Genomic DNA, 22682 nt, shown 5'->3' with positions numbered 1-22682 from the left:
ATGAACGGATTTGTTCTTAACTGGTGTGTACGAGTGATTTACACTGTAAAAAGACAAAAGACAAGACAAAGACAAAATTCCTACAATCTATAGTTGAGATAATTTACCTTTCTTCTTTTGATAAACTTGAATATTTGAGTTTTTGAAACTTAAAAGAAATCAATCAAATCAATCAAAAAGTGGTTACAGTGAGCTGTGAACCTGATTTGTCTTTGTTCTTTTAGTGCTTGAAAAATTAAATAGTTTCAATTGAAAATATTAAACATTTAAACATTTACTGTCACTTCAGTGAATTTACTCACTGTTTTTTTTTTTTTTGATGCAATATTTTGGGTTTGTAAAATTCAAAGCTTTGGTTTTATTTAAAACAGAAAAATAAATTATTGACCAAAAAAAGAAAAGAAAAGTCGGTCTGGAGCCACAACTATTAAACTCTCTGTTTTTCCCTTAAGACTTTTCTTTATTATTCAGTATCCACAGTGAGTTTATGGAGACTGAAGAAGCCACCATTAAATTCTAGAGGAAAAGGCACCGAACCACAGACACAGACCATGATGCATATTTTAGTTGTCAAAATATTAAAACTTAAAAAAGTTATAATAATAAAAAAAAATAGGTGTGTAGGCTACATAGTTTACAAATCACTTTACACTGTAAAAAAAACCTACCTGAGACAACACAAAATTTCAAGGCAGCGTACTATTCTATTTTAGACAAACTTGAATCTTTGAGTTATATAAACTCAAGAAAATGTAAAATTGAAAATAAAAAAAAAAGCATTATTCACTTTCACTTGAATTAATTTACTCTATAATTTTTAAATACATCTTTTGGGGTTTCTAAAACTCAAAGATTTAAGTTTATCTAAAGAAGAAAAAGTAATACAAATTAAAAAAAAAAGGATATGCACTTAAACCTGTTTGATTTGTTACATGTTTCTTTCTTCCTATTGATTGTAAGCTATAAATAATCACACTGTAAAGTCAAGTTAATTATCTGTTTTAAAGACCATAATGCTTTGTAAAATATTATAATAATACTGAAAATATTTTGAATTATAATACAGGTGGTGAATCAAGAAAAAGCATTCACAAATTATTTTGCTCAAAATAAATTAAATTTAAATAATAATAATAAGGATGTACAATATGAACAATACTATAACATATTTTTGTAATTTAAACAGTATGATATTATACAACTGTGGAATTTAATTCAATTCTTGCACAAACATGTCAGAACTCAGATTGTTCTGCTGAATGACAGAATCTTTGTGAAAACTGCAGAAGTGGATTTTAAGAAGAAATTTCTTCTTGAGAACGGTTGGTGAATGAGGCAAAATGTACTGAAACACAAACACAGAGAAAAAAAACAGACGCAATTGAAGAAAACATTCTGCCAAGTGAGAATTATTTCCAGAATGATCCATTTCTGACTTGTGTTCAGGTCAACAAGCGAGTCGTATTTACAACTGGGAAAGATCTGAAATTATAAAATACTCAGAATTGAGTGAATATAATATAATTGTCAATTCACAGTGCAACCATGCAGTCCAAAATGTTCATGTAATTAGACAGCCATTGTTGCATAAACAGACCTGCGTACACGTCCACTGTGAGTGTTTGGATTGAGCCTGCTGCCAACAGAATCGGGACCAGACAGGTGGCAGACCATGAACAGATAGATGGTTTCTATCTAGTGAGCACAGCTTCATCAGTCAGGGACTGGAAGAATGAAAATTCTACATTTTTTTTTTCTTTTTATTTAATCAACCTGGAGACAGATAGCTCTCTCACACTGTCTAATTAATGTCAGCCAATGGGTTGAGTGCGCTTTCTACATTGTTCCCTTACTGCCGTCTTTGATGTTGGAAACAAGAGAAACAATGACAGGTGAGATTTCTGAGGCGTGATCAAGGCTGATCGTCCAGTGCTGCTTTCAGCTGCAGGCAGACTCATTTAGAGAAATAACACAGGCAAACTAGTGAGACTGGCAGACCACTATGTATCTGGGGAAGGAGTGAGAAAGTGAGTCCAAGTCATTTTCTGCACATCTAGCAGTGACGTAAGAGTGATTATGATTCTTGAGATCTCTAAAGGGACAAAGTAAAGCCTGTACGGTGTGGGGTAGCAGTCCAAACCTCTATGGTATGGACTGAATAACAGTGACACAGCCGTAACAACAACTGTCACTTCACATAGACAACTGGCAGTTCATTTTGATTGTGGAAATATGTAAATTAGGTAAACTTGTTTATTTCCATTGTCATTTTCAGCTTTAATGGTGACGCTGTATCATCGGAGAATAACTGGAATTACTGTTCTGTATGTCTGTTTCAAATTAATCAGAGTTAGACTAATGAAGAATTTTCACAGAATGAGTAAGTGTCTGTTTATGAATCATAAAAAATCATTAATAATCTTGTAGAAGGTGTAGATGTTTATATTTGTTAAATTGAGAAAAATGTTAATGGAGTTTGTCAGCAGTGAGACAGGCAGCCACTTAATTCATCATCCAGAGTTTGCTGTTTCAGAGCAGTGGGCTTTTGTTTTCAGGATAACAGGCTTGACTTTACATTGACAGACAACTGACAGAACTTATAGTGGAGGACTGGTTGTCGGTTGTTATTATCAATTTACGATGTTGCGCGCATCCTGCAGAGCTACTGCAGAACTCCTGTAGGACTTCTGCAGAGCTCCTGCAGAACTCCTGCAGCCTGCCCGTCTTTGCCGTGTCTGGGTAGGAGGGGACGGGGAAAACAACTCGCTTCAAACCTATATTAAACAGAATCGCAACCTATTTAATATACAGTCTATGGCTTCTACTCACTAATTGGACTGCTGTATGGCTACGAGAGGCTCCTTTAAATTGAATAAACTTACAGACATTTACGTACCCAGACATTTTTTTAACAAACTTTGTGAGTGGTTCTATTCCTTTCTCTTGTGAATAATACCTTAAACACATTTCTACACAAATATAGATATTATTTCTAAATCTAAATCTAAACTATCTAAACTGATATTACCAGTTAACCAGGACAAGGAGAGAATTCACTGGGTACATGTGTCTCTCCACGCAGACGAATACTGCTATAAGGCTAAGAGCCAATGAACAAGTTATTTTTTCATTTTTTGGACAGTTTTTGACATATCTGTGGAAACAGCATCTAAGCCTCAAGCCTCTGAGTGGGTGTTTCCCATGACACCGCCAGACTAACAACTGAGAGCTGTGTTTTTATAGTGTTAGTTAGCAACCATTGTCAATTTTGGTAGGACCCACCATGCTGTTAAACTCATCTTCCTCTCAGACTGTTATTAGCACTGATTTCAATTTGACATTGCTTCTTCTTTGTGTCATAAGCAACACCTGCTCTGCGTTCGTGCTGCATCATGGGCAGTTGGCACTAGCTGTCTTTCATTGGTCCAGGTGAGGTGATTCGGGCTGGGTACCATTCATATTTTTACCGATACGGTACTGATACCAGTACCTGGAATTCTGTACTGGTACCCAACAATACCTTTTTTTGATAATTTACTCTCTCTAGAATTGGAAAAATGGAATTTATATTGAAAAAAAAAGGCACAATTTCAACATTGTTTTGCATTTATTTTAAATATTTTATCATTTATTTAGTGATTAATACACAACATTAAATAAAATCCCTCTCAAACTTGTCACTACAACCTGCAGCCTGTCAGTCTGTCACCAGGGCAATGCTGCTGTTGGTGTCATGTAGGAACCATGTGATGTCCTTCCTGTTTTGCTGTTGTTACCACCGCTGTACTGTAATATTTCCCCACTGATAATCTGAAAAATCATAAATATTGGTATTATGCTAAGGTTTGAGGGTTGGCAAGTGCTAGCAAAAATGCTAAGCCACCCAAGACATGGAAAACAGCCCAGTTATCTCCAACACCAACTTGCTGTCATGGTTTGGGGTTTTTGCAGCTCACTTCCTGTTTTATTTTGCTACGTCTTGGCTTGTGTGTCTTTGTTGTCTTTACTTCCTGTCTTTGTCTGTTTTCCCACCTTTTTTGATGTCTGTTTTCACCTGTCCCTGAGTGTTTCTACCTGCCCTTGATCACCTCCCTAGTGTATTTAGACTTGTATCTGTTTCCTCTTCAGCTTCTAGTTCATACCATCACAATTTGTCTATAGAGTGAACCCAAAAATACAAACAGGACACAGGAGTGAAAGGACAAAAATAAAACATCCTCTTTTTCTCTGTACTCTCAATTACTCTCTTATCCAGATGCGCTCCCGGGTATCGAAATCTGGCACAGATTCATTTAATGTTAATCAGAACTCTGTAGTACCAATGTTATCCGTTCCATACCCTTAAAAGTACTGAGTTCGGTACCCAACCCTAGTGGTGATAGGAAATGACCAGAACCTGTAGTTGTAAAATCTCACATCAACATGTAGTCTTGTGACCTCAACACTCAGAGTCACAGTGTGACATATGGAACGCTGATGGGGCTAAAGAAATTTTAGGAGTAAATAAATCTTTCTACCAATACATATATATCAACATATTTATTAGTATTTACCAATCTATACTGATAAAACTCAATTAAGGTACCGCAAGGGCTTGGAAATATATGTATATGATATCACTATTGCGATATGAGATTATTTTGTATATTGATATATCGTGATATGGCATAAGTGTTGTCTTTTCCTGGTTTTAAAGGAGCAGTGTGTAGGATTTAGTTGCATCTAGGATCAAGATGGCAGATTGCAAACACCTCAACTGTCCCTTCTGTTCCAAGCATTTAAGACGACCTAAGGTGGCTGCAAAACTTGCAAAAAAAAAATAAAGTGAAGATTTGTAACTGGAACCAGTGTTTGGTTTGTCCATTTTGAGCTCCTGTAGAAACATAAAGTTCGGACATGGTGGACGAGGACCCGAGTGCTCATTCTCAGGTAATGAAAACATGGTCATTCTGATTTTCAGGTGATTATACACTAATAAAAATACACTTATGAATATTATACTTTCTGAAAGTGATATTGCAATTAATTGCGAAGCCCTACTTCTGACATACAGACAATAACTAATAATTAATTAAAGTGATGCAGTCATCTGAAATAATCAGACTATTGCAGCTGTTCTATTATTTGCATTTACCTACTTAGTCATTACATTCACATTACTGATGATTATTTGTCAAAAATGCCGTTGTGATAATATTTAGTGAAATCACCAGTAGTCATCCCTACAATATTTTTGCAATATCAATAAATATTGATATTGGGGTATTTGGTCATGATATTTGATTTTGTCCACGTCGCCCAATCCTGTCACCCTCTATTGTGTGCTCCTCTTCCTCTCCCTGCCACTCCTCCTCCTCTGCCAGCCTCTTGTCCATCTCTGACTGGTTCTATGTTTAATTAGAAACAATCAGGAAAAAAAAAAAAAAAACGTTTCCACGCACACCACCTGATTTCCCCTCAGCTGAGTCACAAAAAGAATAGGCACCCACCACCAAAGAGACCCAGGCTTAATCCCAGACAGCAGCTTAGCCAGGCGCTTTGTCAAACACAATGAACAATGTCACACAAATAACACAGAATATGATTTTTTGTTATCATGTTGTATTGTATATGCCATATGAATGGTTTGATGTAAAATATTTACATATGACATCTATCATAACAGTGTGCTGCATTATATTCTGTGTAAACTCCATTTTCCACAATCTAACATGAGCTCCACAAAAGCAGCACATTTGTCAGAGTCTCACACCTTTCACATCCCTCTGCTGCACCCTGACTTTCTTTCTTGTCTCATCTTCTTCTGTGGTCTGTCACACTGGACAAAGAGAAACTTATTACTGAGGCATAAAAATATCTGGGCTCCTATAACCCACAGCCCTGGCTTTACAGAGATATAGTTTTTCATGGCGAGCCGCAGCTACAGAGATCAGCTCTTCAGCTGAGGGACACGTGAAGTAACACACAAAAGACACCAGAATACCACTGCAGACCTCCATATTCACTCTCTGCTCCATATTATGCTTCCTATGCTGTTTGCTCCTGTTTTTGTGCTGCACCGTGGCTTGTCTGCTGTGTGCTGGGGGTGTCATATGACCCTTATCACACTGGTATGACACTGACAAACATTTTACCTTAACGTTCATCTGTATCCAGGAAAGTATACCAGTTAGCTCGATCGCTCTCACTTTGGCTCACCTTGGCTGCTGATATATATATAAGAGTTGTGTTCCAGTTTTCCATAAACTCCATCAGAATTAGACAAAAACATGATTTAATCAGGCATGAAAAGGGTTAACTATACTCTAAGGAACCCTGTCTCACTTTCTGGTTTAAAAAATGGAACATTTTGTCAACCCTATCAGATGGAAACTCTGACATTACATTTAATAAAAACTTTAATCACTAGGAGGTTAGCCAAGGTTTACTAACCACGAGTTTGATCAAATTTTCCAGCATAATTAAAGAGTAAAAATCAAACCCCCCTCAAAATACGGTTTTGTCCCAATTCTCAAGAGTGAGTGATGTATGTAAATGAGGATAAAGGGGGTATATTATGTATAATTCCCATTTCAGGACCTCATTGAACTGTGGTTTACAGGATTACACAGGTCCAGATTATGAGCTAATTATACTCCCAGCTGGAGTGATAATTGAAGTGAGAATACAGAGCAGATCGGAGTCAGGCGGGGGATCAGGAGTACAGAGAGTGTGCTTTGGGCTTTACATCACATTGAGCTCTGTACAACTATTATACCATCATATCCACTCTGTGCCTGATACAGAGGACTACCAGCATACTTCACCTTGACAAGGACAGGGACAACCTCTTGTTAAGGTAGAACAATACAGACATGAACATCTGCACGCTGTAATTAGTTATCATATGAACTTGTGTAGATGTGTTAGTGTGAGCAGATCTCCTCAATTCTTTTCCATTAAATCCCATTTACATTACAGTATAAACATAGTGGGCCTAGAACCACTTGCACCTCAGTCACCCCCTGGTGGCTGGCTGCAGTACAAGTCATAAATCCTGAGGACATGGGTCAAACTAAAAAATAAAAGTATACGTAAAATAAATCTTTCTCAAAGATGGTTTCTGTCGCTTTGAGTCGTCCGTATGCTGATGTTTGTTCAGTCTTCATTTTTCTGATCAGTTTGATTTTAATTTGTTATTTGATGATATAAATATGGGATTTTATGCCATAATTGAAAACCAAGCTCTGCTTGTAATTGAGTCTGCCGGCTGTGTAGGTGGGGACTTGATGTTTTGGGTGGACCTGAAACATGACTCGTGATGTGCTGGAGCCATGCTCCCACGACATGAATGACAGCTGCAAATGTACCTTCAGTGACTCTCCCAGTACAAATCAGCCCAGAAGTTCACTTCAGCCAACAACCCGACACAGAAGAAAAAAAATATCATCCTATGGCTCTTGCAGCTAAAACATATCAGGATATGTCCAATAAAGCTGCTAGACACATATTTCTGTGGTGTGACAAACACATTTATTGTTGCTTTACACAATATTTAGTATAAGGTGTGGTCAGGCATGCTGTTGACACATTATCTTGAAGCAGCAGAAGACAATTGTGCCACTGACCAACAAAAACCTGGTTTAAAGTCGATGGTGCAGCATCTTCCTGCTATTTGAAGGGTGCATTATCCAGATAGTGAGATACGCCAACACAAGCAAGTTCACAATGCACATACACTTTTACGTTACACAGACTACTGCACTGACAGGGACGTTCAGCAGCGCATTGCATTTGCGCATATGTCAGACGGATGGGGTCCAACCACCAAGGACTACACACCTGTCCTGCTAGGCTGTGACAGACATCTGTGACCTCCTGTCGAATGAGTCATGCCAGCTGTCCATATACACTCCCTGTCACTGCTGCGCTACATTTCTTTGCAAGCCGGGCATACCTGGCATTTAAAGAAAATGGGAGATGACACTTGAGTCATGTGATCTTGCTCCCTTCAGAGAGTCATAATTCCCACCACTATCATATTGTGCGCCGCTTACTTAGCAAGACTGGAGGTGGACACACCCTAAATGCACTGGTCACATGTACTTCAGACTGTGTGCCATAGATTGTCTAAATGGGAAAGTTTTTCTTTTACTCTTTGATGCCATTTTCATGAATGAACACGTTCTTACATACGGGGCAGAACGTTAAGCCTTATCAATTTTATGGGGCATCAATGTCATGCGCTCAAATATACAGAAAATGGTGAACAATGTCGACAACTAATTGGTGAAGCATTTGTTGAATTTGAGTTGGTGTCATCATTTGGGGTTTCTGTCTTTGCCTTCCTACTTATTTCTATTGACATGCCTTTTTCTGTCTCTCCCTTCTTAGTTATCACTTCTTTGTCTGTCTCTCAAGTCTCTGACAACAAAGTCCACGAAGCAGGCAATAATCTACAAACAGAGGAAAAAAACACAAGGCAAAGATCCACAAGGAAACACACAGCTTTTGAACTTTTCCCTGGTGAAGAACACTTTCTTCCTGACCTAAACGTAAGCCTTTTTTGTATTGATTCTTGAATTTATTAAATATTGTTAGGAGCAGCAGCTCTGCCTCCACTCTGGATTTTTTGGTCCATCTCCTAGTTTCTGCTCCTCCTGCTTGACAAACTTTGACACTTGGCACACTCGTATTATCCTACTGCATGAAAAAAATAAGTAAGAGGAACTTAAGATAAGAATATAGAAATTTCCCTGCATGAAGCCCTTTAAGCTTGATTTCTATTTGTAACTGCAACAGGATTATGTAATTAAGATACATATAAAGGTACATTTAAAATTTAAAAATGGTGATTATGTATATTATATTACATACTGTCATCATCCAAGAACTCAACATCTAATTTCAAGGAACATTTACAGGTCACAACATCCGCTAACGTCAGCAACACAGACCAACCGCTAATGATCGCTTGCAGAACAACTACTAATGTTAGCTACACAGAATAACTACTGAAGTTACAGCTACACAGACCAACTGCTAATGTAAACTACAGTGAACAACTGTTAATGTTAGCTGCACAGACCAAGTGCTAACATTAGCTACACAGAATAACTATTGACAATAGTTGCACAGACCAACCGTAATGTTAACTACACAGAGCAATCACTAATGCTAGCTAATGTTAGGTAGATCAACCCATAATGTTAGTTCTACATAACAACCACCAACATTTGGTACACAGACCTGTTCCTAATGTTAACTACACAGACCAATTGTTAATGTTAGCTACCCAGGACAACCACTGACATTAGCTACACAGGGCAACCACTAACATTAACTATACGGACTAACGGCTAAAGTTAGCTACACAGACTAACTGCTAATAGCTACTTAGACCAACTGCTAACATTAGCTACACAGAACTCCAGTTAGCTAGCTAGCCTGTCAATGGCACTGTGAATAGCAGACATTTAAATGAGCAAAATTTAAATTAGCGCTAAATTATAATTAGCGCTAAAACATTCTTTATGCTCAACAATTTCACCATGTTTGGTATTGAGATAATCCAAAAGTACTAGAAGGCAATCAAGTTCCATTACTTTAATATTCAGATGTTTAGATTAGGTTACTGGCTACATTTTTTTTTTACAAGTAATTAATGATTCCATCAGAGTACATCTTAAAATGAATGAAGTTTCATCTTATCAGCTCTGGCCTCAGTATATTTGTAGCTCCTGTGAAAAATGTCACTGTAAAGTTGTTAAAGTAAATCTCTCCCAGGGCTTTAAGCCAATCATACCCGGCTTCTATAGAAGCTAGAGGCTGCTAATGCAAAGAAAGAAAGGTATACTAAAGAGATGTCGAGGTTTGATTTGAATATGGAAAACCTTCAACCGTTCACATCCATTATTCCACAATGAAAAGCTTCCCTCTAAAGCCTCTCACACACAAAAACTTGTCGGTGTTGTTGAATTGGGAATTAAAGATGGAGCCGTTTTGCAGGAATATTGACTGAATGGTTGTGTTTTCTGACTGATGACTGAGAACTACTGACACTACTGAAGCTAAGTTAAACAGCAGCTGAACAGAAGTTAGAGCAACCGAAAACCGTTTCATCACAAAGTACAGTAGAGCATTGTGCTCCCTTGAACAAAAAGCACACGCAAAAAGTTTTTGCACTGAATAAATAATCACACAGATTGTTGCTGGCATATGATGGCAACACAGGTAATTTTCCAAGAAGACACGTGTGTAAAAACTGCTTTTTCTGCACCTGCTTGGATTTGAAAGTTCAGTTCAGCCAAATTTTGTGACCCCCTCCTGTGCTTAGCCATGACAAAACTGGCAACAATCCCAGGTCTATTGTGCTCAGTATAAATAGCAGAACACTCACTGATCATAGCCCCAGTTTGTGCTTCTCACTTTAGCATTGTCAAGCCTGGTAAATATTGCTAGAAAAATGAGGATAGTTGTGCTATAGTTGGAGAAAAGTTAGAGAATGTGCCGTTCTGTTGCTTCAGCGTCATGCTTTAACATTTGGCAGGTATAACAGGGACTGCATGTGACTGGCGTGGTGTACCCCAGGGCTCGATACTTGGTCCTATTCTTTTCTCCTTGATTCCTTAATCAGCCAATTTAAATTTTTTATTGCTGTTCTTTTTCATTTAAACAAAATGATCTCCATAACATCTCCACCTTGCAAGATTGCCTAATTTTCTTAGACTTAATGACAACCAACCAGAAGTCCTAATCAAAGGCCCAGAAAGAGCTCCTGGTAAAATACAGATGTATATTGGTCCCTTAGCAGCAAATGTTAAGTGAGCTACAAAAACCCTCTTGTATTCTTTGACCAACACATCAACTCTGAGTGCCACATAAATACATTTGTTCTATCATTTTTCTTCCAACTAAGAAACTCAAATCAAACCTGTATTATACTTTCAAGATCTGGACAAAAATCATTAAAATCTTTGCTTGTTCCCATCTTGACTATTGTAATTCACAGTCCACCACCTTCAATCAATCGTCTGTGTCTCAGCTTCAGTTAGTCCAATATTTCATCCATCAATTTTAAAGTTCTTTTAGTCACATATAAACCTGCACAGACTAGACCAACTTTATATTTCTGAATTATTATGTCCCCTCACTACAGTAAGAACACTCAAGTTAAATGAACGATCCCAAAATCTACTCTCAAAACCAAAGGTGGCCGAGCTGTTGCAGCTGTGGCTTTTGCCCTTTGGAGCCATGTTATAAAGTTGCAAAAAAGTTTTACTAATTACTGATCTTTGTTGAGATAATGTATTCTTCTTCTTAAGAAAACTTCAATCTTTGAGAACCCCCCCCAAAATTGTCTTTAAAAATGATTGAGTAAACTCACTGAAGTGAAAGTGAATCATGTTTAAAATTTTTATATTTTCAGTGAAAACCATTTAATTGTCAGGCACCAAAATAATGACAAATCAAATAACACATTTTATTGCTGAATTTCTAAAACTCAAAGATTCACATATACCTAGGAAGGAAAGTAAATCATCTCAACTAAGGATTATAAGTCAGCAAAACTTTAAGTTTTTCAAAAGTCAAAAAGTTTGAGTTGGGCTCAAAACTCAAAATTTTATTGCAGCCTTGAAATTTTGAGTTGTCTCAACTTCTTTTTTTTCAGTGTAATGTGATTCTTACATTCCCCAACTGTAAAAATATGTGGCCTATACGCTAAAAACACCAAAAAAAGTTTTAATATTTTGTCAACTAAAGTGTCTGTCATAGTCTACATCTGGCTTGGTGCCTTTTCCTCTAAGTTTTGGTAGTTGTTAGTCCTCGAGTCTCTGTTAGCTATCCACTGATGCAACATCCAAAGAGGAAAAGTCTTCTCTTTTTGACTGAAAATGGCTCTTTTGATTGTAAAGGCTGCAGACTTTTGTCCTAGAAAACAAGCAGAGTCACTTGATAGTTTTAAGAAGCTGCTAAAAAACAAATTTATTTGGTAACTACTTTATCTTGTAAAGTGTGATACTTTTATTGTTTAATTGCCCACTGTTTTTACTATTATTTTGTCAGTACTTTATTCTGTAGCATGTGGCTGTTTTACTACTTATTGTTGCTGTTGTCCTGTTGTTTTTACTATTACTTTGTAAGTATTTTATCCTATAGTGTGTGTTGGCCCTCAGGCTAGTTTTTTATTTTATTGTTGGTTTGTTTTAATTATTTTTCCTGCAACATTTGCACTTTACTGCACCTTGTAACTGTAGTTTTGAAAGACCTTTTAGAAATAAAGTTTACTTACTTAACTTTCTTATATTCAGGACATAGCAAAATATTTAAGGGTGACAAACGGTAACTGAGATGAACAACAGCAACACAAGTGCCCGGGCAGTGATTCACTCGCTGTCTATCCAGCAGAGTAACAACAATTAATTCAACTAACATTTAGGAAACAACCTATCACTATTTGTGATGGAGCTGTAACAGTGTTTTACATGTGTGACATTACAGTAGTTTGTATATGTCCCATGATTGGCTGGTGATATTATGGTCTGTTGAGAGTCCATTGGCTTACCCGTAGATGCAGGAGATGTCGATGACCACGTCGATCATGTCACAGCACAGTTCATATGTCTGCATGTCCACTGGACTGCTGTCTGTGGCGATGTAAATCTTACTGACCACGTCAAACAGGAAGGCCTTCTCAATACCTGAGTTCTGCAAACAGAGTCAGAGACAAAGACGAGCGTCACCAAGTGTAAATCATTCGTATTATCACATCTGAGCTCACAGGGAGTATACTGCCCCCTACACAAACTGTATGTTTCTTTAACTAACTTAACAGACAGATGGACTTTGTATACTAGGAGTGTCATGATTCTCCAAATCTACAATTAGATATAACTTTCAATTTCATTTAAATATTTATTTAGCACTGAGGTCTATGCCATTGTTAGTCTATCATGTCTTAATTTGTGAAGTTCAACAGACATAATTGGTCTTATGTCCTGATAATTTGTAAATTTAGTTCACATTTTCAGATTATTCTTTAAAAAGATTCTGTATCAGGGGTCTGCAAGCCATAAGCCCATCTCCAGTGTCTCCCTGTGCCTTTGGTGAAAATATCATATGAAAAAAATGAATGTTAAGGTTTTTTTTTCATTTTTTATTTTCAGTTATTATTGTTGTAGGTCTACACTGTAAAAATTTCAAGAGTTACCCAAAAAACTGTAGAGTTTTTGCTATGTTCTTTTTGTTTAAAAAAGTCACTGAAATGGTCTTTGACGTATCTTAATATCTAAATACTGTACCAGACTGTGACAGCATGTACTGTGACATTTCACAGGTAATCATTTCATTTTACTATTTTCATTATTTTTATTCTGTTTTATTGAAGAAAGTGTTTCAAGTTAAAAGTAGGGTTGCAAATTTTGTGCATTTTCTTTCACCATCACCATTAAATGAGGCAAAATTACTGCCATTTCTGATCGTAATGCTGTTTATTGTAAATAATAGTAAACTGGAGATACAGTCATAACACCACTTGCAAAAAGATGGCACCAATGATCCTTATTGAAAAATAAAATATCTATAAAATTATTTCACAGCTGATCGATTGAAATGATATAGAGGTAATTTTGGTATAGCAATTATCAGTAGATGATAAAATGTTTAAGCACTGGCCCCACAGAGCAACAAGCCCCTAAATTTGGTGGCCAACATACATTTTTGGTGGCCCAAATGTGACCACAAAAAACGCCCTGCATTGTTTGTACTTCTGTAAACCAATCACAAACATCTTGGGTGGAGCTAAGGAAAGGATGCAGCAATGGTGCTGCTGCAAAATCGTGTCGAGGGGGAACTTGTGTTGGTGGAACATCTGCACATCAGCAGGTAAGCTCTGGTATTAAAATGACTACGTCACTGCAATTTAAAAGGGAACAGCTATTAGCTTGATTACATTTGTACCATTAGTGTCCCAGGGGCTATTTTGCCCTTTTCAGCATGTAGGTTGCAGCTCGGAGGTTGTTCTCGTTTCACAGGGACTTTGAAAAAGCAGACAGCGGTTGCTTCAACAATGTGGCCAATGGCAGGACTTCTACCCCCAGTGTGCATCTGGTATGTCAGAATATATTGGTGACGACTTGCAGCATTGGGATCAAACTTACATCAAACATTTGTTGGCTACGGAGTAACTTGTGGCCATGGTTGAACCCTGGCAATGAAGGTATGTTTGGGGTTGGATGATTCAAAATTAAGATGAAAGTGGAAAAAGGCCGCAAACGTTGAAAATTTACATTGCAAATTAGAGAATGTTACTTCTGTTATATGCAAATTCACATAAAACACACTTCAACCCCTGAGAGCTGACAGAAAGCACAGCGACACAGTGAGCACAGAGAAAACACACACAGTGAGAACAAATTTTAATAGTTGTCTCCATTTTTCTTATCAATCACATTGTTTGTTCCTGATATTGCAGTGTGCTTTAGCTAGTTTTGGGAGGCAAAACTGCTTTGCTCTTGTAACATCATTCTAATTTATTCCAGCGAGATGAGTCAGGAACTAAATCCTAAATACCAGCCTGTCTCACGGGGACGGTCTGTGCAGCTTTAATTGCTACCTAGAACAATGTGAACAAATTAAACTTAACATCAAAATCTGAGAAATGTCAGCAAAGTAAATTGTTATAATTACACAGGCATTTTCCAGGATAATTACACTAGACATTAAGTCTATTATATTATTAAGGGAACCTCAAAAATAGTCCTCAAAACAAATGGTAAGATTAAGTGGGAACTGTAAGCAGACCCTGAGTTAAGATTATTTTGTCAAATATAGTGTCTGGGTGTCATTCTGGATGAATACGGCAAAAGGAGGTTGTTACTGTAGATAAGGGAGCCAGCATCAAAAGCAATAAAAAGGTTATAAATCAGTAAGCTGGGCTGCTCTGCACAAACAAACAAGCAACCCTGGCTCTCAGAGAATACAGCCAGACACTTAGCAAAGATGTGGGAAAACACTGGTTGGAGAATTACATGCAAATCTAAAGGTTTCCAGCCCTCAGGTGAGGAGTGGTAAAATGATGGAAATCTGGAACTTTAAAGGGCCAGCAATTTCAGAAAAAAGATGATTATAATAGCTGCTGCCCTGCTGCTGTTTTAACTCTTTCCCTGCAAACGTTTTTAAAAAAATTTGCCAACCAGCGTCAGCATTTTTGACAAAATTCACAGATTTTTTTTCAATACCCCGAGAATATTCAGTTCTAAGATGAACAGATCTTCTAGTTTCAGATGCGAAACATTTTGTTCTAGCATCATTCATTCTTTTTTTTTAAAAGCATTTGAATGATGGTTGGTTGCATCAAAAAATTTACTTTACAGACAAAAAAAATGGAGAAGTAAGTACTCTGTGAAGCGTTATAAGCATTTAAATGTTTAACTGATCTACATGTGAACGTTAAACTAGCTTCAACTAGCTAGCTTTCCTGCTGCAAATATGCCAGTGATGTTTCAGTTTGTTTTCAAGGTTCTGAACCTTATGTGCATTATTTACAAAATATTTACAAGGAATTTAAAAGTTATTCGCAGATATTTACATATCATTTAAATGTGCTATTTGTACATCATTTTATATCAAGTTATCTATGATTGTTTGGATAGCATCCAGTAATTGGTGCCATCTTTCTGTAACATTTAAGTTTTATAAAAAAATCGTTTGATGAGAATGATGACAACAGTAGAGGGCATTTCACTTTACTCCAGCCTCTGACTTTCTCATCATGCAAATTAGCCATCTGTCATTTTGCATACAGACACACACACTGAGGACAGAATAAAGGCTTGTACCACATTTGTAAATTGCTGAAAGTTGTGGTGTTTTGTGGCACAGAGGATGTATAGAAATTTAACAAATTAAAGCAAACCAAATCATTTTATAAAATACATATAGTTCATATAAATAAATGAAATGATAAAAGGATAAATACATACATTTCCACCCAAAAAAAACTGGACTTGTTTTGGTAAAAATCATTTTTTAAGTTCAGCTACATAGCTTCATGTGTCCTGTCTCTTTCAAACAAAGACCTAACTGAGCTAGCTAGATCTGCTAGCATCACTTTCACATAGGCTACCTTACCTTTCTTTACACTTCCTTTCTAAGTGCAAAGTTCAACGTCTAATGTTTGACTGTTGTGTTGAAGAGTTTACACATTGCTGTGTGTTTTCTTTTGGACTCTGTTTTGCAGATCAGCTCTTTGTGGTTAGAAGACAGATTTGTTTTTCTAGAAGATTTGTCTGGCATCTCCTGCTAGACAGCGGCAGCTTCTCCTCCCGTCTCCCTCATTCACTTCCTTGGAGCGCGAGTGAAGAGGGGAAGGGAGGGCTGACAGCTGTAAAGGTAGTAAAAATTTCAAATTAGAAATGAGTCGAGTTATTGGTTCCATTCGAAGCAGGACCTCTTACATGCAATCTCAGTGAATACAACAAATAAATCAATACAAAGGAAATAAAATTCCAAGTCCTCTTTGTGAGACTAACACAGGCAGAAACGGCCGTATGTCTCTGTTCGAGATAACATTCAGATCTGTCCTCATTATTAAGGACGAAGAAGTTTATCCTTCCCCTCGACAGGGTGTTTTGTTGTCACGTCACAGTCGACTGCTCCACCCTGTGGTTCAATTGTCATGACAGTTAGCTGTGTGACTCTTCTGTTTGGGTTTTGTGCTGTATGAATGAATGAACACCAGAATTATGACACACATCTGACTAATGTCTTTATCGGGGGTGGAAATACTGATGCTACTGTAATTCAGTAGTTTTTTGAGTAAATTTTCAAGCCTGTACTTTTACTTGTACTAGTTCCTCTAAAATCCTGATTGAGTGCTGAGTGCAATTTGAATTTATATCTAAACCTTTCATCTGCATTTTCGTAGCCATATGTCTGATCAGACGTGGCTCAATGAGAACCAGGACACACAGAAGAAAACCTCCCACAATGCTGCAGCAGCACAAGGTTGGAGACGTATTAGCTAACGTACCGTATTAGTTAACGTTAACCATCATATGTTACTGGTCATACCAGATTAAATAAGGCTGCAGCAGTAAAACCCAGAGGGGACAGAACAGAGCAAGAGTGCTTTTTATTACTTATTAATTAATTTTTTAATAGCGCTCAATACCCACTTTTCAGTGGCTCCAGTTACAGAAGTAGTTTCTCATTTGTTCACTTCTCTGACATTTCAGAAAGTCCTATTTTTTTAAGTTTTTCTTACAATCCTTAAAATCTAACACCAGTACTTTTACTTGTAATTGAGTGATATTTTAGCAATGTAGCAGTACTTGTACTTGAGTACAGATTTTCAGTGCTCTTTCCAACCCTGGTCTTTATTCACCAACAGGCCTGACTGACTGATCTGACACTTTCAGCTTAAATCAGTTTTTGCAGTTGTTAAGACGCCATCTATACATGCTGGCATGGAACTGATCTGACCTGATAAACATAAATAATAAGATTATTTAATAAAATTATCTCGTTATCTCAAGAAATCTGCCTTTTGTAGATAATGATATAAATAAACTTATCACAAGAAAACAGGCTTTGTTATGTTGAGATAACAGCAATTTAAAAAAAAAATGCATGTACAGCAATTTTCAGCATCTGTAATTATGGATTATTATCTCTGACAGGTGTAAACCACAAGGGGATCATGTAATCGCTTCCCACTATTTATGTGTATGTGAGTGCATGCATGAGTTTGTGTGTGTGTGTGTGTGTGTGTGTGTGTGTGTGTGTGTGTGTGTGTGTGTGTGTGTGTGTGTGTGTGTGATCACTAGACCTACAGTTTGTCCACAGTTAATGTCACACTTAATGTTTTTAGGTCACCCCAATCTTGTGAACATGATATACAAGAACAAGGGAATTTCTTCCAGTTTGACAGAAACATACACTTGGACTAAAAGATGAACTGATTAAATGTTGGCAGACAAAAGTCAAAGGTCACTGTGACCTTTTATTAAGTTTCCTCAGAGTTACAGGTAAATATAGTGGTCAGTTCCATATTAACTCCCTTCAGAGTCTTCATTACAGACATTATATGAGTGTGGACAGACATGGATGTAAACTGTAACTTGACTGGTTGGTGGAGACAAACAACTGTTAGACAGTAATTCTATTTTCTGACTGCTCTGTTTTATACGACCATTAACAGCTGACCTCTCACTCTTCTTAACCGACCACTAGGGGCCGCAAGTGATCAACAACTGCTTCAGATTGAGTTCTTGTTTCAGTTTGAGACAACGTATGTGGAGGTCATGTTAATGTTGGAGGAACTTTGTAAATCTCTGTTGGCTGCGTCTGACAGTTGTGGTGGCATTGCAGTAGGTGCTTCACCATCTGATGCCTGGTGGGAAACTGCACTCTACTCAGTGATCTCTTCTCTAGTTTTTGCAACACCTGTAGTTTGGTGCAATTTAGGACCATCACTCCATGTCCAGACCAAACAACAATATAATATTTTTTTGACAACAGTGGGTCTTTAGAAGGTAGTAATGAGTCCATCATTTCCACCTGTCAGCACTACAAAAAAACTGTGTTGCAGAGGTCCGTTTGTATTATTTAGATTTAGCAGTAACCACGAGGAAACAGAGCAAATTAAGCTCTGTTTTGATTAATCTTTGGAGTTATACACTCTCTTTTGTCTTTGTCATTAAGACATATGACGCAATGCTCACAAGATGCTTCCTCTGACACGTGTTGTGACCGACATCATGTATTTAGGACCAAACTCATTAGCAGCATTTGTATTATGCAGGTAGGTCTATAAGCAGCAGAAGATCACCAGAGTAGAAGCATTATTCAGTGAAGTACCGCCTCTTAATTACTTCTCTTTTTATTAAATGCCCTCTGAGGAGAGACTGAACTGTCATCTGTTGTCCTCGAGGCTGGATATCCAATTAGCAACAGAAAAATCTCTTATTCTGTGTCCTGTTACAACACCAGACCAAGTTTGGATTTTAATTTCAAGTTGAAACTTAAAGTATGACAGCTAAAACAATGTGATTAAATAGCGCTGAATGCACCGTACAGCCTTTCGAGAGAGGCTGCCCTGTATCATAAAGAGGATCCGTTTTTAATTAACACTTCACACTATTATTAGTTTAGAGGTGAAGTATTGCATCGGAAATAAGCCCTCAAGCTTTAGTTTGGTTTGATCCTCACTCACTGTAACTATGGGGAAAAGTTATTTTGCATTTTAACCATCAACTAAAGTCCTTTTAACTATGAAATCATTTTATCAAACAAGCACTAATGTGATCTTACCACTCGTGTGGGAGAACCATGGTCACATTTCTATAAAAATGTTAATATGATTCAACGTATTTAGCATTTAGTTTCAATGGCTAATGAACACAAGCCGATAGAGGTTGTGTGGATCGGGATCTGATTCTCCCAGCTAGTCAAATATGGCAGCTTGCTCAGTGGCCCTAAGCTTTAAACTGTGACACTGTAGGCACCCCTCAAGTAGTGGTGGAACAGATCGGCGTTGGTCCGTACGGATCACTCCCTACAGTTCAGACCACATGTGATCCACTTTTTCAAGCAATGACAGACAAAATCCCATCACAGCCTGACACTGAGATAACAGGATATATCCTGTTTGGAGTATTTTGAGGTGGTTCAAGCATCTACCTAGTTGCCACCCTGGTGGAGAGATTATATCTCCCACCCTGGCCTGGGAACACCTCGGGATCCCCCAGTCAGAGCTGGTTAATGTCTGGGGACCCCTGCTGGAACTTTCATCTCGCAATTGTTAAAATTGTAAGGTTTGTCTTGTTCATTATTACTTATTTTTAAGCCTTCGTCTGAAGTGGATGAGGGTTGGGTGGGAGGGGTTCAGAGGAAAAATATCAAAATACGGTTGTATTGTTGTGTTTTGTATACATTTGTACAAAGAATATTCCTTCTTATAAAATATTATGGGAAAAAAGGACAAGACAGAATGGATGTTCACTGATTTTTAGTCTGAAGTCTGTGTGACAGCAGAGTCATAAAAAAAAGAAAACAAGGAAGAGTGACAGACTTATTGACAATGATTCCAGGCAGTTTCACTGTTATAAAAAGGAGATATCTATTCTATATAATATAGTCTACTATATTACATTAGAGTGTTAGTACACTGTATTGTATTATTATTATTAGTAGTAGTATTTACTATGGTGGTGAGTGCAGACAGATGGAGGCTGCTACAAAGCAAAGTACATTTTCCCACCTTTTTTTTTTTTTGTTGATCTGAAAAGTGATCCGACCCAAGACTGAAAACCTTGAGTTTGTGATCCGTTACATTCCTCCTCTAGCGTCAACTTCACGTGTAGAGCTGATAAACTTGCAATGCTCAGGTGAATGTTCAAGGTAAAGGCACAAAAACTATGTGGTTAGGTTAAGGCACAAAAATGACTTGGTTAGAGTTAAAATAAATGTTGCATACAGAAGATATTTTACATGCGTTAACTTACATAACACAACTCACCTCAGTTAAAAAGATGTAGTAATGTAAGTTCAAAGTTGTTTCAGACAGGACATAAACCTTAGTTGTCTGGGTCAAAGTCTTGTATTTGTCTCTCACTCATTGTCACATGCATATATACATATTCTGCTCTCAGTACTTTACATTGTTGGCATTGTGCATATAAAATCCCTCACATATTATCAATCTAAACATACTTTGCTCTCACATGAATGTATTTTTCTCAGCCGCTGTGTATTTATCGTCCCTGAAACAGTCAGAGCGTATGAGGCAGAGGTCAGTGGACGGTGAGATGAGAACACTATTTAATGCGTCATCACCCTCTTGTTTCAAATAGAAAGTGATTTCAAGGCCAGCAGCACAAATGTTTCATCTGAACTACTCTCTACATAATTTAAATTTTAAAAACAAATCTTTATTTTATGAGTTTAAGGTGACTAAGCACAAATACTTCATTGCTGTACTTCAGTAGATTTTTCAGGTATCTGTGCTTTGCTTGAGTATTTATTTTTCTGACTTTTTTTTTTACTCCTTACATTTTCACACAAATGGCTCATGACTTTAATTTTGATGTATTTGAGGAGGAATTGTTGATCATTTTTATTTTGCATCATATTGTGCTGCTTTCCAACATCAAGACTGATTTCATCCCGAATAGATGGATCAATAACACAGAAAAGACGATTCACTGGTGTATCCATCCGTGTATATCACACATGACAGATGTAAAAGATGAAAATAACCTAAAAAGACAGAAAGAAGTAACTGGAAGAAAAAAACAGAAAAGGAGAAAAAACTACAGAAAACATGTAACAAAATGAAAAACATGCAACAACATGATAAATGATGTTAGTGACATAACATGACAAAAAGATGTAGCAACATAAAAGCTACGTGAAATACATGACAAGAGGAAAAATTATGTAAAAGATGCAACAGGACAAAAAACTAACAGGCTAAAAAAAGATACAACAACACAAAAACTATGTCAAAGACATAACAGGATAAAAACAACATATCAGATGAAAAATACTCAACAGGACAAAAAATTGTGTTAGCGTCATAACGTGAAAAAAAAAAAAAGGCACAGCAAGATGAATAACAATGTAAAGACCTAACAACACGAAAAATGACAAAGAAACGAAGAAATGTGTTTGTGTCATAACATGACATAAAAAGATTAGAATCAACGTAAAAGACAGAACTCAATGAAAAGTGACGTAAAAGATGACAAAAAATTAACAAAAAAGATGTAAGAACATAAAAAAAACCTATGGCTCAGTTACATTTTACAGACAAACAGTCAGTCAATTTTACTTTTATACTCTGAGTACATTTCAGAGCCTGAACTTTCTCACTTTTACTGCAGTAAACAAGTTAAATCACTACTTCTACTTTTACCAGAGCCCTTTTTTTTACTTGAGTCCAGAATGTGTGCACTTTTGCAGCCTCTGTCCAGGTTAAACAGCTTGCAAATAAAAAATGGCCTCCTGAATTCTAAATTTTTCAATGCCTTTCGCCTTTTACGCCCAAGTAATTTGCAACTATTATGGCTGAGGTTTTCTCTGGGAAAGGTGAAGGTGCTTGATCCTACAAAAAATTTCAACATATAAAATATGTTTTGGTCTTTTGTCTCTGAAAAATGAGAGTCGCTTTTTAAGAAAGAGATTATATTTCAGACACTGAAATAAGATTTCCTTCAAAAATGTAGTGCTTGTATTTTCAGAGGTTTGAAAACATTTTATTCAGTATGACATTTCAAACATAAACGTGGCTTAATGGGCGCTTTGGCAATACTATGAGGTGTAATCAGTGAGATTTTGCAAAGCAAAAGTGTGGGCGTCTCAGTGCTGTGGTTGCCAAAGGCATATGAATATGTGTCAGTGGGCAAATCTAATTTATATTCTTTAGTTTTCTCATTAATGAATGCTTGTTTTCATAAGATAAAATGAAGAAAATTAGTGGTGGCACTCCATGCAAAGTCTGCATTCATGACATGTGTTATGTATCACTGCCACCTAGTGACTAGATTGTAAAGTACAGGAAGACGTGCAGATGCAATATCCTGCAACCGCCTGGTCCAGCGTGATTATTAAAATGTGTGGGAAATACAGAAGCACAGTAAGGTTTCCATAGAGATTTGACTTTAATCTTTCAGATAAAGTCTCATCAGTCGCTGAGCAGC

General features: G+C 37.0%; 1 protein-coding gene across 1 annotated transcript in view; it reads right to left on the bottom strand.

The window, feature by feature from the left end:
* rragd (ras-related GTP binding D) overlaps nucleotides 1–22682 on the bottom strand; it is a 50618-nt gene that overhangs the window by 17569 nt on the left and 10367 nt on the right. The window contains exon 5 of the mRNA XM_084742410.1: nucleotides 12545–12687. Coding sequence (XP_084598536.1) covers nucleotides 12545–12687 — 143 coding nt within the window. The remainder of the gene's footprint in view (nucleotides 1–12544; nucleotides 12688–22682) is intronic.

The sequence above is a fragment of the Lutjanus erythropterus genome, chromosome 18 (genome assembly GCF_056507025.1).
Source record: "Lutjanus erythropterus isolate fLutEry1 chromosome 18, fLutEry1.hap2, whole genome shotgun sequence".
NCBI classification, from domain to species: domain Eukaryota; kingdom Metazoa; phylum Chordata; class Actinopteri; order Lutjaniformes; family Lutjanidae; genus Lutjanus; species Lutjanus erythropterus.
This window is presented reverse-complemented; position numbering and strand designations above follow the sequence as displayed.